The 22,457-nt window shown below is 54.5% G+C and overlaps 1 protein-coding gene across 2 annotated transcripts; it reads left to right on the plus strand.

Moving 5' to 3' along the window:
* The first annotated feature begins 10,794 nt into the window (after window positions 1-10,794).
* LOC133362440 (putative mediator of RNA polymerase II transcription subunit 26) lies at window positions 10,795-22,171 on the plus strand. 2 transcript variants are annotated; one of them, XM_061581384.1, is made up of 3 exons: window positions 10,795-13,874; window positions 17,037-18,204; window positions 22,034-22,168. In XM_061581384.1, exons 1-2 carry the CDS (start codon window positions 13,143-13,145, stop codon window positions 18,081-18,083), a joined length of 1,779 nt encoding a protein of 592 aa, XP_061437368.1. In that variant the 5' UTR covers window positions 10,795-13,142; the 3' UTR covers window positions 18,084-18,204; window positions 22,034-22,168. The 2 variants fall into 2 exon arrangements, with proteins under 2 accessions (XP_061437368.1, XP_061437369.1); XM_061581385.1 differs by having other exon boundaries at window positions 13,091-13,874; window positions 22,037-22,171.
* The last annotated feature ends 286 nt before the right edge of the window (window positions 22,172-22,457 follow it).

The following is a 22,457-nucleotide window of genomic DNA, read 5'->3' on the forward strand; positions in this document are numbered from 1 at the left end:
AGCATCAGCAGCAACAGCATCACAACAGCAACAACATCAGCAGCAACAGCATCACAACAGCATCAGCAGCAACAACAACAGCATCAGCAGCAACAACAACAGCAGCAGCAGCAACAACAGCAGCAGCAGCAACAGCATCAGCAGCAACAACATCAGCAGCAACAACAGCAGCAGCAACAGCATCAGCAGCAACAGCATCAGCAGCATCAGCATCAGCAGCATACCAATGACCTCTGGAACGGCGGTGGAGACGTCGATTCCGAACGTGAGGGGGGGTGGGGGGGGACCGCAGGGCCCCGAGAGAAATCCACGGGGAGAGAGACGCAAACAGCAGCGGCAGCGCAAGGGTCGGGATAGAACCCTTGACCTCCCGCGGACCGGGCGAGGGAGTCAACGTTGCGTAGGCACCGCAATGCCCCCGCCACTCACCGGGACGCTTGGAGGCGCTCTGTCGGCCCCACACGAGGCGACCCCACCACGGAAGGCAGCGCAATCACCACCACCACACAGGAAGCCGATGGAGGAGGCGCTGATGCCGCTGGCGCGGAACGTCGGCTCGTCTCCCGTAGACATCACGGACGAGTGTGGGGAGGAGCCACGAGAGGTGGGCAGCGTGGTGGCAGCTACGGGATTGGGGAGACACGGGGAAACCGCGACACCACCACTCCCCGTTACACACACACAGACAACCACACACACAGACAGACAACACACACAGACAACCACACACCACAACCACAACCACACACACACACACAGACAACCACACACACACACAGACAACCACACACACAACCACACACACACAGACACACACCACACACAGACAACCACACACACACCACAGACAACCACACACAGACAACCACACCACACAGAGACAACCACACACACACAGAGACAACCACACACACACACAGACACACAGACACACACAGACAACCACACACACACACACAGACACACAGACACACACACACACAGACAACCACACACCACACAGACAACCACACAGACACAGAACAACCACACAGACACACATCACAGACCACCACACAGACAGCAACAGACACACAAACGGAACCCGCAAAGCGGCTCAGCGCAGCGGCGTGGAGCAGCGCCGCGGAGAACTGGCGTCGCGAGAGCCGCAGCGCAGAAGCCGAGAGAGGAGAGGAGGAGGACTCTGGCCAGACACAGCCGTCAGCAGTAGCTGCAGAGGCACCACCACCAAGGAGGTGAAACACTCAAGAGCCACGTCAGGTGTTCGGTCCGGCCGGCACGGCCACGGCGTGGAACACAGCGGCGCCCCCCCCCCCCCCCTTGACGTACCGTGGTGTTGTGCGCGCGCCTGGACGGGCAGTGACGAGAGCCCCGGCCACCGCCGTGTGTGGCCCGCACCGTCACCTCGTACAGGGCCCCCTCGGGCAGCAGCCCGCTCAGCGTCACGCTCCTCACGTCCGCGGGCTGCCGCGGCGTCCGGCACCAGCCACCCCTTCCCCCGCTCGGGCCCGCCCGCCCGTGACGTTCGCTTCGTCCCCTGGTGCGTCAGCTGGTGCGTGAGCTGGTGCGTCGGCTGGTCGGCTGGTGCGTCGGCTGGTTCGTCAGCTAGTTCGTCAGCTAGTGCGTCAGCTAGTGCGTCAGCTAGTGCGTCCCATAGTGCGTCAGCTGGTGCGTCAGCTGGTTCGTCAGCTGGTTTGTCAGCTAGTGCGTCAGCTGGTTTGTCAGCTAGTGCGTCAGCTGGTGCGTCAGCTGGTGCGTCAGCTGATTCGTCGGCTGGTGCGTCGGCTAGTGCGTCAGCTAGTACGTCCCATAGTGCGTCAGCTGGTGCGTCGGCTGGTGCGTCGGCTAGTGCGTCAGCTAGTACGTCCCATAGTGCGTCAGCTGGTGCGTCAGCTGGTTCGTCAGCTGGTTTGTCAGCTAGTGCGTCAGCTGGTTTGTCAGCTAGTGCGTCAGCTGGTGCGTCAGCTGGTGCGTCAGCTGGTTCGTCGGCTGGTGCGTCGGCTAGTGCGTCAGCTGGTGCGTCAGCTGGTGCGTCAGCTGGTGCGTCAGCTGGTGCGTCAGCTGGTGCGTCAGCTAGTGTGTCAGCTGGTTCGTCAGCTAGTACGTCCCATAGTGCGTCAGCTAGTGTGTCCACGAGTGCGTCAGCTAGTGTGTCAGCTGGTTTGTCAGCTAGTGCGCCAGCTAGTGCGTCCCATAGTGCGTCAGCTAGTTTGTCAGCTGGTTCGTCCGCTAGTGCGTCCCCTAGTGCGTCAGATGGTGTGTCAGCTGGTTCGTCAGCAAGTGCGTCAGCTAGTGTGTCAGCTGGTTCATCAGCAAGTGCGTCAGCTGGTTCGTCAGCTAGTGCGTCAGCTAGTGTGTCAGCTGGTTCGTCAGCTAGTACGTCCCATAGGTGCGTCAGCTGGTGCGTCAGCTAGTGCGTCCCTAGTGCGTCAGCTAGTGTGTCCCCTTGTTGGTCGTCTGCTGCGTCTGCGCCTTGGCTGGGCAGCTCCCTGTATGCGACCGTGTACCCCGTGATGCTGCTGCTGCTGCTGCCGCCGTCGTGTGCGGGTGGTGGCTCCCAGCTGACCAGCAGGCTGCTGGAGCTGAGGGCCACGCACACGATGTTTTGTGGGGGTGCGGAGGGGGCTGTGGGTCGGGTTGGGATTGTGGAGGTGACGGGCGGGGGGGGGGGTCACCGTGAGTCGTGGTAATTGGGCGAAAAGTCAGAAACCACTGCAACATGAAAACGATGAGAATAATCCAGGGGGTGAAAAATACAAGCTAGTCAATGACTCTTGCTGCAGTTGTGTGTGTGTGGGGAGGGGGGGGCTCAACTTGTTTTGTTAAGGAGACGCCTTCAATTAGTGACTGTGCACTTTCAATTAGCACGAAGATTGGACTCCCACGACCGCGCTGGGTCCTAACAAAAAGCAAAAGCGGGAGCCTTACAATTCCAACGATGTGAAAAAAAAACATTTAAACCACCGTAGGCGTGGTGAAAACAACAACAACAACAACAACCCTCTGTTTAGGGACGTTAATAAATAAGTGGTGAAAAAAGCTTCTTGAAAGATGAATGAAATTACAAGCAAAATTCCATCATCATGAAAACCTTCCAGTTAGCTGTGAAATAATAGTACGAACAGCACAAATACATTCAGCGGCAGGGTAGTGCACCGCCCTGACATCCACATCTCTCTCTAGCAGTCGGGTAAAGAAAGCGTGCCCCGGGTAGCTACACACACAAAATTAACAAGCAACAGGACAAATCGCTCCACAATCATTGGTCCTGTAACAATTACAATGAATCCCCCCCCACCCCCCCCCCCCACACGAGTCGATCGGAATATTACAGGTAGGAACAACAGTCTCCACACTGCCCACCAGGGAACACATTGTCCTGCGGAGGGAGCTGGTAGGAACGTCGGGTTGCTCGGTCAATGGCCTGCAGGGTCAACGGTTACGTGGTGTATTCCGCAAATATGCCAGACTGTGAGGGCGGGCACAGCCGCGTGAGTAGGTGAAACGTTGAGATTTTATAAGGGCACCACGGGGTGACGCCCCTCCCCACCCACCCCACCCCTCCCCCCTCACCCACCCCACCCCTCCCCCCCCGCCCTCCCCACCCTCCCCCCCAGCCCCTCCCCACCCGCCCAACCCAGCCCATCCCAACCCTCCCACCCACCCCTCCCCCCCTCCCAAACCACCCTCCCACCCTCCCCACCCAGCCCGCCCCACCCTCCGCCACCCAGACCCTCCCCACCCTCCGCCAACCCAGCCCCTCCCCACCCTTACCAACCCAGCCCTCCCACCCTCCCCACCACCCCTCCCCACCCCCCAACCCAGCCCCTCCCACCTCCCCACCCGCCACTCCCACCCGCCCCACCAGCCCCTCCCCACCATCCCACCCAGCCCCTCCACCATCCACACCCACCCCCCCCACCCTCCCCACCCACCCCTCCCACCCTCCCCCCCAGCCCCTCCCCACCCCTCCAACCCCAGCCCCTCCCACCCTCCCCACCAGGGGCGAGTGGTGAGGCGAGTGGTGAGGGCGAGTGGTTAGACTTCAACATCACTCGCCTCCTGCCTGCTGCTGCTGCTGGACCCGCTGCGCCGTTCTCTGCACAGGCGGCGAGACCGAGGAAGCAGAGGCCGCCAGGCAACAACAACAACGCCACCACCACCAGCACCATCATCATCGTCATCAACGTCACCGTCATCAGCATCGTCGTCGTCATCTTCATCGTCGTCATCTTCTTCTTCACCATCCAACTCTCCTCCCTCCCGCTGTGCGCCCATCGCCCTCGCCTCGCTCTTTATCGCTGTCACGTGACTCGCTCATTGGCTTGAGGGGGGGGGTGACGGGGTGATGAAGTGACGTCACGCGGACTCGCTCATTGGCTTGAGGGGGGGGGGTGACGGGTGATGAAGTGACGTCACGTGACTCGCTCATTGGCTTGAGGGGGGGGGTGACGGGTGATGAAGTGACGTCACGTGCCTCGCTCATTGGCTTGAGGGGGGGGGTGACGGGTGATGAAGTGACGTCACGTGGCTCGCTCATTGGCTTGAGGGGGGGGGTGACGGGTGATGAAGTGACGTCACGTGGCTCGCTCATTGGCTTGAGGGGGGGGGGTGACGGGTGATGAAGTGACGTCACGCGGACTCGCTCATTGGCTTGAGGGGGGGGGTGACGGGTGATGAAGTGACGTCACGCGGCTCGCTCATTGGCTTGAGGGGGGGGGGTGACGGGTGATGAAGTGACGTCACGCGGCTCGCTCATTGGCTTGAGGGGGGGGGTGACGGGTGATGAAGTGACGTCACGCGGCTCGCTCATTGGCTTGAGGGGGGGGGTGACGGGTGATGAAGTGACGTCACGCGGCTCGCTCATTGGCTTGAGGGGGGGGGTGACGGGTGATGAAGTGACGTCACGCGGCTCGCTCATTGGCTTGAGGGGGGGGGGTGACGGGTGATGAAGTGACGTCACGCGGCTCGCTCATTGGCTTGAGGGGGGGGGTGACGGGTGATGAAGTGACGTCACGCGGCTCGCTCATTGGCTTGAGGGGGGGGGGTGACGGGTGATGAAGTGACGTCACGTGACTCGCTCATTGGCTTGAGGGGGGGGTGACGGGTGATGAAGTGACGTCACGCGGCTCGCTCATTGGCTTGAGGGGGGGGGTGACGGGTGATGAAGTGACGTCACGCGACTCGCTCATTGGCTTGAGGGGGGGGGGTGACGGGTGATGAAGTGACGTCACGCGGACTCGCTCATTGGCTTGAGGGGGGGGGTGACGGGTGATGAAGTGACGTCACGCGGACTCGCTCATTGGCTTGAGGGGGGGGGTGACGGGTGATGAAGTGACGTCACGCGGCTCGCTCATTGGCTTGAGGGGGGGGGTGACGGGTGATGAAGTGACGTCACGTGACTCGCTCATTGGCTTGAGGGGGGGGGGGTGACGGGTGATGAAGTGACGTCACGCGGCTCGCTCATTGGCTTGAGGGGGGGGGGGTGACGGGTGATGAAGTGACGTCACGCGGCTCGCTCATTGGCTTGAGGGGGGGGGGTGACGGGTGATGAAGTGACGTCACGCGGCTCGCTCATTGGCTTGAGGGGGGGGGTGACGGGTGATGAAGTGACGTCACGCGGCTCGCTCATTGGCTTGAGGGGGGGGGTGACGGGTGATGAAGTGACGTCACGCGGCTCGCTCATTGGCTTGAGGGGGGGGGGTGACGGGTGATGAAGTGACGTCACGCGGCTCGCTCATTGGCTTGAGGGGGGGGGGTGACGGGTGATGAAGTGACGTCACGCGGCTCGCTCATTGGCTTGAGGGGGGGGGGTGACGGGTGATGAAGTGACGTCACGCGGCTCGCTCATTGGCTTGAGGGGGGGGGTGACGGGGTGATGAAGTGACGTCACGCGGGCTCGCTCATTGGCTTGAGGGGGGGGGTGACGGGTGATGAAGTGACGTCACGCGGCTCGCTCATTGGCTTGAGGGGGGGGGGTGACGGGTGATGAAGTGACGTCACGCGGCTCGCTCATTGGCTTGAGGGGGGGGGTGACGGTGATGAAGTGACGTCACGTGCTCGCTCATTGGCTTGAGGGGGGGGGGTGACGGGTGATGAAGTGACGTCACGCGGCTCGCTCATTGGCTTGAGGGGGGGGGGGTGACGGGTGATGAAGTGACGTCACGCGGCTCGCTCATTGGCTTGAGGGGGGGGTGACGGGTGATGAAGTGAGCGTCAGCGTGACTCGCTCATTGGCTTGAGGGGGGGTGACGGGTGATGAAGTGACGTCACGTGGCTCGCTCATTGGCTTGAGTGGGGGGGGTGACGGGTGGATGAAGTGACGTCACGCGGCTCGCTCATTGGCTTGAGGGGGGGGGTGGACGGGGTGATGAAGTGACGTCACGCGGACTCGCTCATTGGCTTGAGGGGGGGGTGCGGGTGATGAAAGTGACGTCACGTGACTCGCTCATTGGCTTGAGGGGGGGGGTGACGGGTGATGAAGTGACGTCACGCGGCTCGCTCATTGGCTTGAGGGGGGGGTGGTGACGGGGGTGATGAAGTGACGTCACTACGGAATCTCTTGAAGGAATGCGGGTGGGGGGGGGGGGGGTATCGATTTAAAACTTTCGTGACTGCAGGGATTCATCTCTTGGTTCTTTCGGTAAAGTCGCGTAGAATGGAAATAAAAAAAAACATAATTGTATTATGTAAATTTGTTATTATTTATTACTAAAATAACAAAAATAAAACATAATTGTATTATGTTAAAATATTATTATTTTATTAATCCCATAAATAAATACAAATATCACATAATAAAATAATAACATTATGTTTTATATTTATTATTTTTTCATTTCCATTCTCCGTGACTTTACCGAAAGAACCAAGAAAATGCGGGGGGAGTGTTTGGTGACGTCACTCCGTTAAGAGCTCAAGTTGATACGTGGTGACGTCACTACGTAAGCTCTTGACGGGGGGTGCGGTGACGTTTTCAAGGACAGTGCACAACATGATCAGAGTTGTGTGTTTTGTTTGTATTACGACTGCAGGTATTGTGGTCTATGCAAACATGACTCCTTGTAAAATGGTGTCAGTGTTGTTGCCAGATAGAAGGGTAAATAAACAATTATGATTCTGTGTCATGCAGTAGATGAACTATAGACGCCAGTAATGCGAGTGCGTCCTACAGGCACAGGCACGCTCCCTGCTCCTCACCCACACGCGGGTTCTCTGTGTCACTGCCATTGCCCTCATGTGACACTTGGTCGCATGGACGACTGGTACATTTTGAGCCTTTTTTGAGCCTGGCCCAAAACAACATTTTTTTGGTTCTTTCGGTAAAGTCACGTAGAAGGGAAGCAATAAAATAATAAAAATAAAACATAATAAAATAGAATAGTATTATTTTAAGCAATAAAATAATACATAATAAAATACAATAATATTATTTTAAGCAATAAAATAATAAAAATAAAACATAATAAAATAAAATAATATTATTTTATTTTATTATGTTTTATTTTTATTATTTCCCTTCTACGTGACTTTACCGAAAGAACCAAGAAGATGGATCCCTGCAGTCACGAAAGCTTTAAATCGAAAAAAAACAAAACATTGTTTCTTCGAGTGCAGATGGGTCTCAGTCTGCTACTGACCTCACCCTGGGGTTTGCTGTCTGGGTTCGATCCGAACGGTCTGGGAATTTGTCACCTGTCTTTGAAAGCGTAGCTGAAATTGATTTGAACCACCGAGATCTGGTTATCGGTATTGTCTTGAATAGTTTTTATATAAAAAATAAAAATTCAACAAGAGCCCGTCACAGAGCACGAGGGAGGGCGAGAGAGAGGGAGGGGGTACAGGTGTTCCACGGACGATAATACAAAGGCCCGGGCAAGAGAGAGAGGGGGGGGGGGGCAGGTGGGTGGGCTGACTGCTCTACTGACGTACTGGGGACAACGGTTCGGGTAACGTGGTCTTTTTAAGGGAGGGGGGTGAGAATTGTGTTGAACGTTCTTACACTCTGTTCTGCTGTAACGCGTGTTGTTTTCGTGACGGGAATTCAATACAACGAGATTCATGTATTGGGGAACTTACATCCATATAAAGCGGATGCGAATTGGATAGAACGCAGATGCAAAGTGGATATAACGAGATCGAGTGAACAGAACCACGTAGCGTCGCACGAAGCGTTGGGATGCTGCTGGATGCTTCTAGATCCGCTACCCACGCGCCCTCAGTCTTTGTCCAGCCTGCGGACGCATCTCGCGTGTGATCGCGGACTCTGCCTTTACCCTGTATCATAGATCAGTTCTTCTCGCGCGATGTTTCTCTAACGCGTTGTTCGTCAGGAATGCCACTACCGCGTTTTCGTAGAACGACAGCGTGGAGGCAGCGCACGCGGTGGCACGCTTTGGCCCAACGAGACGAATCCTTCATTCAGACATCGTCAAAGTAAACCGTCTTCCAGTCGATCCTAAACAAGTAAACCCGTAAAAACAAAGTTTTTCACTCTAAATCCTTTATATGCGTGGCGGCTAGAGTCCTCTCGTCCTCTGGCTTGAGATGGCTGCCACCTATGGGTCAGATGATTGTCTGCCAGTATTAAGCAATTGGTAATTAAATATTTAATTTGTTTTCCCTAAACAGTGTAAAATTTTGGAAATTATTTTTCACGAAAATTAATTGTCACGCACAACGAGTCTGTGTGGAAAATGTCAGCTCGATTGGATCACGGGAAGTGGGTTAAAAAACGAGCGAAAGATTTGCACGGTCCTAAGCAAGCAAGCGAACTTAATATAAAGGATTTAAAAAATATATTCGCCTGTGGAGGACGCGGGGATCGATCCCGCGACCTTTGGCATGGGAAGCGAGGGCGCTACCAACTGCGCTACTCCGCCACGGCCCGTGGAGGGGTTACGCTCTGGGCTCTTATACTGTGACGTTCAGCCAAAGCGATGAATGAGTTCTATTTGAATATATGTAAAATACATTTTTTTTTGCCTAAAAAGTGTAAAATTTTGGGAATTTTTTTTCACGAACATTAATTGTCTGGCACAACGAGTCTGTGTGGAAAATGTCAGCTCGATTGGATCACGGGAAGTGGGTTAAAAAACGACCGAAAGATTTGCACGGTCGTAAGCAAGCACGCAAGCGAACTTAATATAAAGGATTTAAAAAGGAGCGTGTAGATAGTTTTAAAATATAAGTTTTTGAATTTTTTATGATAGAATATAGTCTGGTCATCGGTATGAGATAGCGATACCAAGTTTGCAGTCGATATCATATTGGGAAGTGTGTAAAATTTGAGCTACAAGATGTCTTTTTTGAGGAATTTTGATTTAAAGCTTTCGTGACTGCAGGGATTCATCTTCTTGGTTCTTTCGGTAAAGCCATTACGTAGAAGGGAAATAATAAAGTAATAAAAATAAAACATCATGAAATAATATTTATGTAAAAATATAATATAATAATAAAATATCTTAATATATTATATTATTTTATTATGTTTTATTTTTAAGGGAAATAATAAAACAATAAAAATAAAACATCATAAAATAATTCTCACGAAGTTTCAGACGCTGTCTTTCCGACAGACCTGTTCTTCACCTGAGGACGGCTGCTTGCGTTGTGGCCGAAACGTCGTGAGAATTGTATTTTATGATGTTTTATTTTTATTATTTTATTATTTCCCTTCTACGTATTTTATAATAAAATAGTATTTTATAATATTTAAATTTTTTTATTTATTATTTCCCTTCTAACGTATTTTATAATAAAATAGTATTTTATAATATAAAAATTTTATTATTTTATTATTTCCCTTCTACGTATTTTATAATATTTAATTTTTATTATTTTATTATTTCCCTTCTACGTATTTTATAATATTTTTATTTTTTTATTTTATGATTTCCCTTCTACGTATTGTATAATAAAATTTTATTTTATTATGTTTTTTTTCCTTATTTTATTATTTCCCTTCTACGTGACTTTACCGAAAGAACCAAGAAGACAGACGAAGTGAGTTAAATAAAATCTTGGTAATAAAAACGACGTTTCGGACCCAAAAAAAGCGGCCATCTTCAGGTGATAAATATTGCTTTTCTGTTGTGGCTTTAAGCAATTTATAAATAACACTTTTTACCCAGCAAACAAAAATTGTGTTACATAGTGTAATTAGTCGGCAGCGTTGTCGGGTTATATTAGCATGAATGAAACAAACATATAGCATTAAATAATCATCATTATCATTATAATATTAATAACGTAATATGGTCATTATGATAAGGTATCGAATTTAACTAATATATAACATTAAATGATAATCATTAGAATCATCTTACTATAATATTACTATAGTAATAATATACACCATTTAATTATCATAATTATAATCGTAATAATTACTTTAATAATATTATATCAATAACATGAAAGTTTGCATTAGGGAGAGTGGGGGAGGGGGTGGGGGGGGGAGAGGGGGGGAGTCCCTTATCCGCTCCACGATTTACAAACGCCTCTTCTCACCACCGCCGGCTAAAGCAGACTAGCGAATACACAGCCAATCCGCGCGGGGGATCCTCGTCACGTGCCCCGCCGCCGACCAATCAGCGCCAGGATCAGCTCACCCGTCCACAAGCTTGGAGCCCGCCGAAGATTTTAAACGGGCGGAGAGAAATTTTTTGGGATTTTTAAATAAAGAGATGATTCCAATCCTCGCCGCGTTCTTCACGTAAGCGGAGGTGCGGGACCAGCATTAGACGCGAGCTTAATGAGGCTCGAGACCCACTGAGAGGTGAGCGGCTTTAAACGACGGTGCAGAAGCTAGGCCTCGCGCGGCCTCGACTAGTTTCCTAGCGGAGCCTGCGGCGGCAAGGCCTCGGTTGTGTGCGGCGAGTTTAGTTTTCTATTTCTTAACGGTTTTATTTTTGAACGGATTTCCTTTTTGAACGGTTTTAGTTCTTGAACGGTTTTAGTTAAATTGTTAAAGGTCGCTTTGGTGACGCGTGTCCTACGGGCAGCGTGAGTCTGGTGTTTGTTTGTGGTGCAGTGTTTTGAGTGTGGTAAGTGTTGAGTCTGATGCTGTGTTGAGTCTATGGTGCAGTGTTGTTAGTATTATCGGTATTGCTGAGTCTATGGGTAGTGTTGTTAGTATTATCGGTATTGTTGAGTCTATGGGTAGTGTTAAGTCTATGGGCAGTGTTGAGTCTATGGGTAGTGTTGAGTCTATGGGTAGTGTTGAGTCTATGGGCAGTGTTGAGTCTATGGGGCAGTGTTGAGTCTATGGGGCAGTGTTGAGTCTATGGTGCAGTGTTGAGTCTATGGTGCAGTGTTGAGTATATGGTACAGTGCTGAGTCTATGGTGCAGTGCTGAGTCTATGGTGCAGTGCTGAGTCTATGGGTAGTGTTGAGTCTATGGGCAGTGTTGAGTCTATGGTGCAGTGTTGAGTCTATGGTGCAGTGTTGAGTCTATGGTGCAGTGTTGAGTCTATGGTGCAGTGTTGAGTATATGGTGCAGTGCTGAGTCTATGGTGCAGTGCTGAGTCTATGGTGCAGTGCTGAGTCTATGGTGCAGTGCTGAGTCTATGGTGCAGTGTTGAGTCTATGGGCAGTGTTGAGTCTATGGTGCAGTGCTGAGTCTATGGTGCAGTGCTGAGTCTATGGTGCAGTGCTGAGTCTATGGTGCAGTGCTGAGTCTATGGTGCAGTGCTGAGTCTATGGTGCAGTGCTGAGTCTATGGTGCAGTGCTGAGTCTATGGGCAGTGCTGAGTCTATGGTGCAGTGTTGAGTCTATGGGCAGTGTTGAGTCTATGGTGCAGTGCTGAGTCTATGGTGCAGTGCTGAGTCTATGGTGCAGTGCTGAGTCTATGGTGCAGTGCTGAGTCTATGGTGCAGTGCTGAGTCTATGGTGCAGTGCTGAGTCTATGGTGCAGTGCTGAGTCTATGGGCAGTGTTGAGTCTATGGGTAGTGTTGAGTCTATGGGGCAGTGTTGAGTCTATGGGTAGTGTTGAGTCTATGGTGCAGTGTTGAGTATATGGTGCAGTGCTGAGTCTATGGTGCAGTGCTGAGTCTATGGTGCAGTGCTGAGTCTATGGTGCAGTGCTGAGTCTATGGTGCAGTGTTGAGTCTATGGGCAGTGTTGAGTCTATGGTGCAGTGCTGAGTCTATGGTGCAGTGCTGAGTCTATGGTGCAGTGCTGAGTCTATGGTGCAGTGCTGAGTCTATGGTGCAGTGCTGAGTCTATGGTGCAGTGCTGAGTCTATGGTGCAGTGCTGAGTCTATGGGCAGTGCTGAGTCTATGGTGCAGTGTTGAGTCTATGGGCAGTGTTGAGTCTATGGTGCAGTGCTGAGTCTATGGTGCAGTGCTGAGTCTATGGTGCAGTGCTGAGTCTATGGTGCAGTGCTGAGTCTATGGTGCAGTGCTGAGTCTATGGTGCAGTGCTGAGTCTATGGTGCAGTGCTGAGTCTATGGGCAGTGTTGAGTCTATGGGTAGTGTTGAGTCTATGTTTTTTGTTTGTTGCGGTTGCACCCGATTCAAGAGCCGAATGGCTCACAGGGCTACGTACCTAACGCGTGCAACTTTGAACTCTGAGGTGCAGGGCTACGATGAGCGCGGGCGGAGGGGGTGACAGCGTTGCTCCGGCCGCAGACGAGAAGGGGGACGAGGAAGTGGAGGAGGAAGAGAGAACGGTGGAACAACAACAACAACAGCAGCAGCAGTTACAGGAGCAACAGCAGCAGCAGCAGTTACAGGAGCAATAGCAGCAGCAGCAGTTACAGGAGCAACAGCAGCAGCAGCAGTTACAGGAGCAACAGCAGCAACAGCAGCAACTGCAGGTCAAGCAGCAACAGCAGCAGCTGCAAGTAGGACAGCAGGCACAGCAGCAACAGCAGGAAGTTAAGCAGCAGCAGGTGAAGGAAATACAGCTGCAGGCACAGCTGCAGCAGCAGCAACAGCAGCAGCAGCAGCAAGTTCAACAGCAGCAGGGGAAGGAAATACAGCAGCAGGCACCGCTGCAACAGCAGCCAAAGCAACAGCAGCAGCTGCAGCAGGTTAAGCAAATACAGCAGCCACAGCAACTGCTGCTGCAGCCGCAAGCTAGGCAGCAGCAGCAGCTACAACAGCTGGTGAAACAGCAGCAGCAGCAAGCCATCATGAGCAAGGAACTAACACAAGCAGGGGCACAACAACAGAAGCAGCAGCAGCAGCCGCAGCAGGCGGTCGTGCAGCCCGCGCAGCTGTTGCAACAGCAGCTGCAACAGCAGCAACAACAACAGCAGCTGCAGCAACAACAGCTGCAGCAGCAGATACAGCAGCAGCAGACAGCCCGCAAGTCTCCATTGCAGCAGCAGCAGCCGCAGCAGCAGCCCCAACTGCTGCAGCAACGGCCACAGCAACCTACCAGCTTCACGGTGCAGCAGTATGTTGTGGGGCCACAACAGGGTCTCCAGCAACAGCTCGCCAAGCCCGCCCTTCAGAAACTGATGCAGCAGCAGCAGCAACAGCAGCAGCTGCTGTCGCCGCATGCGGTGTTGAAGCAGAGCCTGCAGCAGCAGCAGCAGGTAATGACTCAGCAGCAGCAGAAGGTGGTACTCCAACACGTAGCGCAGCAGCGGCAGCAGCAGCTTCCGCAGAAGATATTGAAACAGGTGGCGCAACAGGGCACGCAGCAGCAGTTGGTACAGCACAAGCAGCAGCAGCAGCAGCAGCAGCTCATGCAACAGCAGGTGCTGCTGCAGCAGCAGCAGTTTATGTTTCAGCAGCAGCAGCAGCAAGTTCTTTTACAGCCGCAGCAGCAGCAGCAACAGCAGCAGCAGCAGCAAGTCTCCGCACCGTGCGCTGTTCACCAAAGGTTCAAACAGGTGCCCTGCACGTCGTTCATACAGGTACGGCTGCAACGTCGCACGGACGTTGGCGCTACGTGGAGGGCTGTTACGTGTGTGCGTGTGTGTGTGCGTGAGTGTGTGTGTGTGCGTGAGTGTGTGTGTGTGCGTGAGTGTGTGTGTGAGAGTGTGTGTGTGTGCGTGAGTGTGTGCCTGTGTGTGTGTGCGTGAGTGTGCGTGAGTGAGTGTGTGTGTGCGTGCGTGTGTGAGTATGTGTGAGTGTGCGTGAGTGTGTGTGAGTGCGTGTGTGTGAGTGAGTGTGCGTGAGTGTGTGCGCGTGAGTGTGTGCGCGTGAGTGTGAGTGTGTGCGTGTGAGTGTGTGAGTGTGTGCGTGTGAGTGTGTGCGTGTGAGTGTGTGCGTGTGAGTGTGTGCGTGCGTGAGTGTGTGTGCGTGAGTGTGTGCGCGTGAGTGTGTGCGCGTGAGTGTGTGCGCGTGAGTGTGTGCGCGTGAGTGTGAGTGTGTGCGCGTGAGTGTGTGCGCGTGAGTGTGAGTGTGTGCGTGTGAGTGTGTGAGTATGCGTGAGTGTGTGCGTGAGTGTGTGTGTGTGCGTGAGTGTGCGTGAGTGTGTGCGAGTGTGCATGTGTGTGTGTACAGGTGTGTGTGTACAGGTGTGTGTCTGTGTGTGTACAGGTGTGTGTCTGTGTGGGGAGCGGTAGTGTAGCGGTTAGCGCGCTGCGCTATGAACCTGGCGACCCGGGTTCGATTCCCGCTCACGGCACAACACCAGTGACGATTATCTGAACCGGTCCTGGGCCTCCCCTAGGTCGACTCAGCCTTAAATGAGTACCTGGTGCGGTGTGTAAACATCGCCACTGGGGAGACAAAGGCGGTCGGGCGTGGTGCTGGCCACCCACCCCCTCGTGTACCGTTGTGGCCTTCATAGGTGCTCGCTAACAGCACTTGCCCCTACAGTCTATTAAGGCTATACGGGGATCTTTGTCTTTGTCTGTGTGTGTACAGGTGTGTGTGTGTACAGGTGTGTGTCTGTGTGTGTACAGGTGTGTGTGTGTGTGTACAGGTGTGTGTCTGTGTGTGTACAGGTGTGTGTCTGTGTGTGTACAGGTGTGTGTCTGTGTGTGTACAGGTGTGTGTCTGTGTGTGTACAGGTGTGTGTCTGTGTGTGTACAGGTGTGTGTCTGTGTGTGTGTGTACAGGTGTGTGTCTTGGTGTGTACAGGTGTGTGTGTGTCCAGGTGTGTGTCTGTGTGTGTACAGGGTGTGTGTACAGGTGTGTGTCTGTGTGTGTACAGGTGTGTGTGTGTACAGGTGTGTGTCTGTGTGTGTACAGGTGTGTGTGTGTGTGTGTACAGGTGTGTGTGTGTGTGTACAGGTGTGTGTGTACAGGTGTGTGTGTGTGTGTGTGTACAGGTGTGTGTGTGTACAGGTGTGTGTGTGTACAGGTGTGTGTGTGTACAGGTGTGTGTCTGTGTGTGTACAGGTGTGTCTGTGTGTGTACAGGTGTGTGTCTGTGTGTGTACAGGTGTGTGTCTGTGTGTGTACAGGTGTGTGTGTGTGTGTACAGGTGTGTGTGTGTACAGGTGTGTGTCTGTGTGTGTACAGGTGTGTGTGTACACGTGTGTGTCTGTGTGTGTCTGTGTGTGTACAGTGTGTTTGTGTACAGGTGTGTGTGTGTGTACAGGTGTGTGTGTGTACAGGTGTGTGTGTGTACAGGTGTGTGTGTGTGTGTACAGGTGTGTGTGTGTGTACAGGTGTGTGTGTGTGTACAGGTGTGTGTGTGTGTGTACAGGTGTGTGTGTGTTACAGGTGTGTGTGTGTACAGGTGTGTGTCTGTGTGTACAGGTGTGTGTCTGTGTGTGTGTACAGGTGTGGTGTGTGTACAGGTGTGTGTCTGTGTGTGTACAGGTGTGTGTCTGTGTGTGTACAGGTGTGTGTCAGGTGTGTTGTGTACTGTGTGTTTACAGGTGTGTGTGTGTGTACAGGTGTGTGTGTGTGTACAGGTGTGTGTCTGTGTGTGTACAGGTGTGTGTGTGTACAGGTGTGTGTTGTGTACAGGTGTGTGTGTGTACAGGTGTGTGTCTGTGTGTGTACAGGTGTGTGTCTGTGTACAGGTGTGTGTCTGTGTGTGTACAGGTGTGTGTCTGTGTGTGTACAGGTGTGTGTCTGTGTGTGTACAGGTGTGTGTCTGTGTGTGTACAGGTGTGTGGTCTGTGTGTGTACAGGTGTGTGTCTGTGTGTGTACAGGTGTGTGTGGTGTACAGGTGTGTGTCTGTGTGTGTACAGGTGGTGTGTCTGTGTGTGTACAGGTGTGTGGTCTGTGTGTGTATGACTGGGGTGCGGTGGTGTAGTGGTTAGCGCTACGCTGCGCTATGAACCCGGCGACCCGGGTTCGATTCCCGCTCACGGCCAACACCAACAGTGACGATTATCTGAACTGGTCCCGGGCCTCACCTAGGTCGACTCGGCCTCAAATGAGTACCTGGTGCGGTGTGTAAACATCGCCACTGGGGAGACAAAGGCGGCCGGGCGTAGTGCTGGCCACCCACCCCCTCGTGTGCCGTGCCGGCCTTCATAGGTGCTCGCTAACGGCACTTGCCCCTACAGTCTGTTAAGGCTACACGGGGGATCTTTGTCTTGATGGTGTGTTGGACCCAGAGTCGGCTCCGGTTTGACAGCAGAGGTCTTACTCCGAATCAGTCGAGCGGCGTGATCTGTTTACCTTGGTGATCAATGCTGCTGCTGATGGTGATGATGATGACGGTGATGATGACGGTGATGATGACGGTGATGATGATGACGGTGATGATGATGACGGTGATGATGATGACGGTGATGATGATGACGGTGATGATGACGTTGACGATGATGACAATGGCGATGGTGTTGATGATGGTGGTGATGATGGTGATGATGGTGATGATGCTGATGATGGTGATGATGATGGTGGTGATGATGGTGATGATGATGACAATGGCGGTGGTGATGACAATGGTGATGGTGATGACGACGATGATGATGGTGATGGTGATGATGATGGTGATGATAATGGTGTTGATGATGACAATGGTGATGGTGACGACGACGACAATGACGATGACGATGATGACGACGACGACGACGATGATGACAGAGTGTCGCGGCCGCTACGGCGATCAATTCCGCCGCTGGCGACAGTAACCATGACAGGCGTGCTCCGTACCCCCACAGCTCTCCGCTGCTCCGGTCAGCCTCCAGAGGGTCCTGTCATCCGCCACCACGGCCGCCACGGCCGCCACCACCACCACGTTGGCAGCTTCGCGATCAACAGCAGCAGCCACCACCAACCCGACCCCTTCCATCGCCACCACCACCACCACCAGCGGCGTTAGCCCCGGCATTCAGCAGCAGCAACAGCAGCAGCAGGAGCAGCTGCAGCTGCTGCAGCAGCAGGAGCAGCTGCAGCTGCTGCAGCAACAGCAGCAGCAGCAGCAGTTTGTATTGCCAAGCACCGTCACGCTGCAGCAAGAAGCGCCGGCTCCGGTTCTCGGCAGCGCCGCTGGAAGCATCGGAAGCGCCGCTGGAAGCGCCGTGGGAAGCATCGAAAGCATCGGAAGCATCGGAAGCATCGGAAGCATCGGAAGCATCGGAAGCGCCGCTGGAAGCGCCGTGGGAAGCATCGAAAGCATCGGAAGCGCCGCTGGGATCACCACGGGAAGCATCGGAAGCGCCGCTGGAAGCGCCGTGGGAAGCATCGGAAGCATCGAAAGCATCGGAAGCGCCGCTGGGATCACCGCGGGAAGCGCTTCTCCCGGTGGGGCGTCGCTAGCCGCTACCGGGAGTTTGCCGGGAGCGCCGCGTGAGCGCCGTTTGCCCGCGGCTCTCCCCGGAGGGACGGTGCGCCACTTGGGGCCCGGCGCTGGCGGCGCTCGCCCCGGCAGCGGCGTTAGTATCGCTGGCGTCTCTCCGCAGCTCAGCAGCCTGACTCGGGGGCAGCTGCTGCCGCAGCATGTCGGCGGTGGTGGTGGTGGTGGTGGTGGTGGTGGTGGGTGGTGGTGGTGGTGCCCTGCTGCTGCTGCTGCGTCTGCGCTGCAGCGTGGCGAAGGTGCGGCGTGCGCAGCTGGAAGGACTTGGAGGGCGACACCGCCGCCTGCTGCGGGAGGCGCTCTTCCTCAAGGGGGGCGGCAACATGGTGGACTTCCCGGCCTTCTGTCGGAGGCCCGGACACTCGGCCGTCGCCACGCTGCAGCAGAACGAGTTGGAGAGCGGTGGCGGTGATGGTGGTGGCGGTGGTGGTGGTGGTGGTGCGGTGGTGGTGGTGGAGAAGCAGCAGCAGGGTGGAGGTGGTGGTGGTGGAGTCCTGGTGGACGAGTCGAGGTGCCGCGTGATTAACGACGAGGTGAGAGTGGTGAGGGAGGGGGGGTGAGTGTGGTGAAGGTGAGTGGGGGGTGAGCGGTGGTGGGGGGATGGGTGAGTGTGGTGAGCTAGCGGTGAGCGAGTGGTGAAGGTGAGTGGGGGGGTGGGTGGTGGTGGCGGGGTGGGTGAGAGCGGTGAGCGAGTGGTGGTGAAGGGGGGAGATGGGTGAGTGTTGTGAGGGTGAGTGGGGGGTGAGTGAGGGGGGGTGAGTGAGGGTGAGTGGGGTGGGTGAGTGGTGAGGGGGGGTGAGTGGTGAGGATGAGTGGGGGGGTGGGTGAGTGGTGAGGGTGAGTGGGGGGGGGAGGCAGAGGTCGCAAACGGGTTTTGATTCCTTACCCGTACCCGGCCGCACCAGGGTCGCAAACAGGTACCCGTACCCGGCCGGGTACGGGTAGCCGGGTATCGGTTAGGGTACGGGTATCAGGTAGGGTACGGGTATCAGGTAGGGTACGGGTAGGGTACGGGTATCAGGTAGGGTACGGGTAGGGTATCGGGTAGGGTACGGGTATCGGGTATCGGGTACCCGGTTGCGACCTCTGGGGGGGGGGGTGAGTGGTGAGGCTGAGTGAGTGGTGAGGGTGAGTGAGTGGTGAGTGAGTGGTGAGTGAGTGGTGAGTGAGTGAGTGTTGAGTGAGTGAGTGAGTGGTGAGTGAGTGAGTGAGTGGTGAGTGAGTGGTGAGTGAGTGGTGAGTGAGTGGTGACCTCCCCCGACAGGTGAAGGTGGTGAGTGAGTGGTGAGTGAGTGGTGAGTGAGTGGTGAGTGAGTGAGTGGTGAGTGAGTGGTGAGTGAGTGGTGAGTGAGTGAGTGGTGAGGGTGAGTGAGTGGTGAGTGAGTGGTGAGTGAGTGGTGACCTCCCCCGACAGGTGAAGGTGGTGAGTGGTGGGTGAGTGAGTGGTGAGTGAGTGGTGAGTGAGTGAGTGAGTGGTGAGGGTGAGTGAGTGGTGAGTGGTGAGTGAGTGGTGAGTGAGTGGTGACCTCCCCCGACAGGTGAAGGTGGTGAGTGGTGAGTGAGTGAGTGGTGAGTGAGTGGTGAGTGGTGAGTGAGTGGTGAGTGCGTGGTGAGGGTGAGTGAGTGGTGAGTGGGTGAGGGGGGGGGGGAGTGAGTGGTGACCTCCCCCGAACAGGGTGAAGGGGGTGAGTGGTGGGTGAGTGAGTGGGCTGATGGTGAGTGAGTGGTGAGTGAGTGTGAGTGCAGTGGTGAGTGAGTGGTGCTTGAGTGGAGTGAGTGGGTGAGTGAGTGGTGGGTGAGTGGTGAGTGGTGGAGTGGAGTGGATGGCAGTGGTGGGTGAGTTGTGAGTGGTGGGTGAGTGGAGATGGTGAAGTGAGTGGTGAGTGGAGTGAGTGAGTGGGGTGTGAAGTGGTGAAGGTGAGTGGTGGGTGAGTGAGTGGGAGTGATGGTGAGTGGAGTGAGTGTGATTGAGTGGGTGAGTGGAGTGGTGAGTGAGGGAGTGGGTGAGTGGAGTGAGTGAGTGGTGAGTGAGGTGGTGGGTGAGTGGGGAGTGGTGGGGGTGAGTGAGTGGTGATTGAGTGAGTGAGTGTGAGTGAGGGTGAGTGAAGTGAGTGGTGAGTGAGTGAGTGGTGAGTGGGTGAGTGTGGGTGAGTGAGTGGTGAGTGAGTGGTGGGTGAGTGAAGTGGTGAGTGAGTGGTGAGTGGTGAGTGAGTGAGTCGTGAGTGAGTGGTGAGTGATTGAGTGGTGAGTGGTGAGTGAGTGAGTGGTGAGTGAGTGAGTGAGTGGTGAGTGAGTGAGTGGTGAGTGAGTGGTGAGTGAGTGAGTGAGTGGTGAGTAGTGAGTGAGTGGTGAGTGAGTGGTGAGTGAGTGAGTGAGTGGTGAGTGAGTGAGTGGTGAGTGAGTGGTGAGTGAGTGGTGACCTCCCCCAACAGTTGAAGGTGGTGAGTGGTGGGTGAGTGGTGAGTGAGTGAGTGGTGAGTGAGTGAGTGGTGAGTGAGTGAGTGGTGAGTGAGTGGTGAGTTAGTGGTGACCTCCCCCGACAGGGGAAGGTGGTGAGTGAGTGGTGAGTGAGTGAGTGAGTGGTGAGTGAGTGAGTGGTGAGTGAGTGAGTGGTGAGTGATGGTGAGTGCGTGAGTGAGTGAGTGGTGAGGGGTGAGTGAGTGGTGAGTGGAGTGGTTTCTGTGGGTCTGGGTGTCTGTGGGTCTCTATGGGTCTGGGTGTCTGTGGGTCTCTGTGGGTCTGGGTGTCTGTGGGTCTGGGTGTCTGTGTGGGTCTGGGTGTCTGTGTGGGTCTGGGTGTCTTGTGGGTTTCTGTGGGTCTGGGTTTTTGTGGTTCTCTGTGGGTCTGTGGGTCTCTGCGGGTTTCTGTGGGTATCTGGGTGTCTGTGGATCTCTGGATCTGGGTGTCTCTATGGGTCTCTATGGGTCTGGGTCTCTATGGGCTCTATGAGTCTGGGTGTCTCTGTGGGTCTCTGGGTCTGGGTTTCTCTATGGGTCTCTATGGGTCTGGGTGTCTCTATGGGTCTCTATGGGTCTGGGTGTCTCTATGGGTCTCTATGGGTCTGGGTGTCTCTATGGGTCTCTATGGGTCTGGGTGTCTCTATGGGTCTCTATGGGTCTGGGTGTCTCTATGGGTCTCTATGGGTCTGGGTGTCTCTATGGGTCTCTGGGTCTCTATGGGTCTGGTTGTCTGTATGGGTCTCTGGGTCTGGGTGTCTCTGTGGGTCTCTATGGGTCTGTGGGTCTGGGTGTCTGTGGGTGTCTCTATGGGTCTCTGGGTATGGGTGTCTCTGTGGGTCTCTATGGGTCTGGGTGTCTCTATGGGTCTCTGTGGGTCTCTATGGGTCTGGGTGTCTCTGTGGGTCTCTGTAGGTCTCTATGGGTCTGTGGGTCTGGGTGTCTGTGGGTGTCTCTATGGGTCTCTATGGGTCTCTGGGTCTGTGGGTCTCTGTGGGTCTGGGTGTCTGTGGGTGTCTATGGGTCTCTATGGGTCTGGGTGTCTCTATGGGTCTCTATGGATCTCTATGGGTCTGGGTGTCTCTGTGGGTCTCTATGGGTCTGTGGGACTCTGTGGGTCTCTATGGGTCTGGGTGTCTCTGTGGGTCTCTCTGGGTCTGGGTGTCTCTGTGGGTCTCTATGGGTCTCTATGGGTCTGGGTGTCTCTGTGGGTCTCTATGGTCTCTATGGTCTGGGTGTCTCTGTGGGTCTCTATGGGTCTCTATGGGTCTCTATGGGTCTGGGTGTCTCTGTGGGTGTCTCTATGGGTCTGGGTGTCTCTGTGGGTCTCTATGGGTCTGGGTGTCTCTGTGGGTCTCTGTGGGTGTCTCTGTGGGTCTCTATGGGTCTGGGTGTCTCTGTGGGTCTCTGTGGGTGTCTCTGTGGGTCTCTATGGGTCTGGGTGTCTCTATGGGTCTGGGTGTCTCTGTGGGTCTCTATGGGTCTGGGTGTCTCTGTGGGTCTCTATGGGTCTCTATGGGTCTGAGTGTTTCTGTGGGTCTCTATGGGTCTGGGTGTCTCTGTGGGTCTCTATGGGTCTCTATGGGTCTCTATGGGTCTGGGTGTCTCTGTGGGTCTCTATGGGTCTCTATGGGTCTGAGTGTCTCTGTGGGTCTCTATGGGTCTGGGTGTCTCTGTGGGTCTCTATGGGTCTCTATGGGTCTCTATGGGTCTCTATGGGTCTGGGTGTCTCTATGGGTGTCTCTATGGGTGTCTCTGTGGGTCTCTGTGGGTCTCTATGGGTCTGGGTGTCTCTGGGTGTCTCTGGGTGTCTCTGGGTCCGTACGTAACCAACCGTGATGGCCGGATGTGACCTCTGTGTGGGTCACCGGTGAGTGACCTCTGCCCCCCCCCCCTTCCCCCGTAGCAGGAGGGTGCCGTGCTGAGGATCTGCCAATGCACCGCTCCCACAACTGTTCCCTCCTCCTCATCATTATCATCAGCGCCACCATCATCAGCAGCACCACCACCATCATCAGCAGCAGCACCACCATCAGCATCATCAGCACCACCATCATCATCAGCATCATCAGCACCACCATCAGCATCAGCAGCAGCACCACCACCATCATCATCAGCACCACCACCATCAGCACCAGCATCATCAGCACCACCAGCATCAGCAGCACCACCATCATCAGCAACACTACCAGCACCATCATCAGCAGCACCATCAGCAGCACCACCACCATCAGCACCACCACCACCACCATCATCAGCACCACCACCACCATCAGCATTACCACCACCATCATCATCAGCGTCGCTGTCATCAGCAGTGGCGATGGCGT

This window comes from Lethenteron reissneri, unplaced genomic scaffold (genome assembly GCF_015708825.2).
Source record: "Lethenteron reissneri isolate LAM-NWPU_2019-01 unplaced genomic scaffold, ASM1570882v1 scaffold_1481, whole genome shotgun sequence".
Classification (NCBI taxonomy): domain Eukaryota; kingdom Metazoa; phylum Chordata; class Hyperoartia; order Petromyzontiformes; family Petromyzontidae; genus Lethenteron; species Lethenteron reissneri.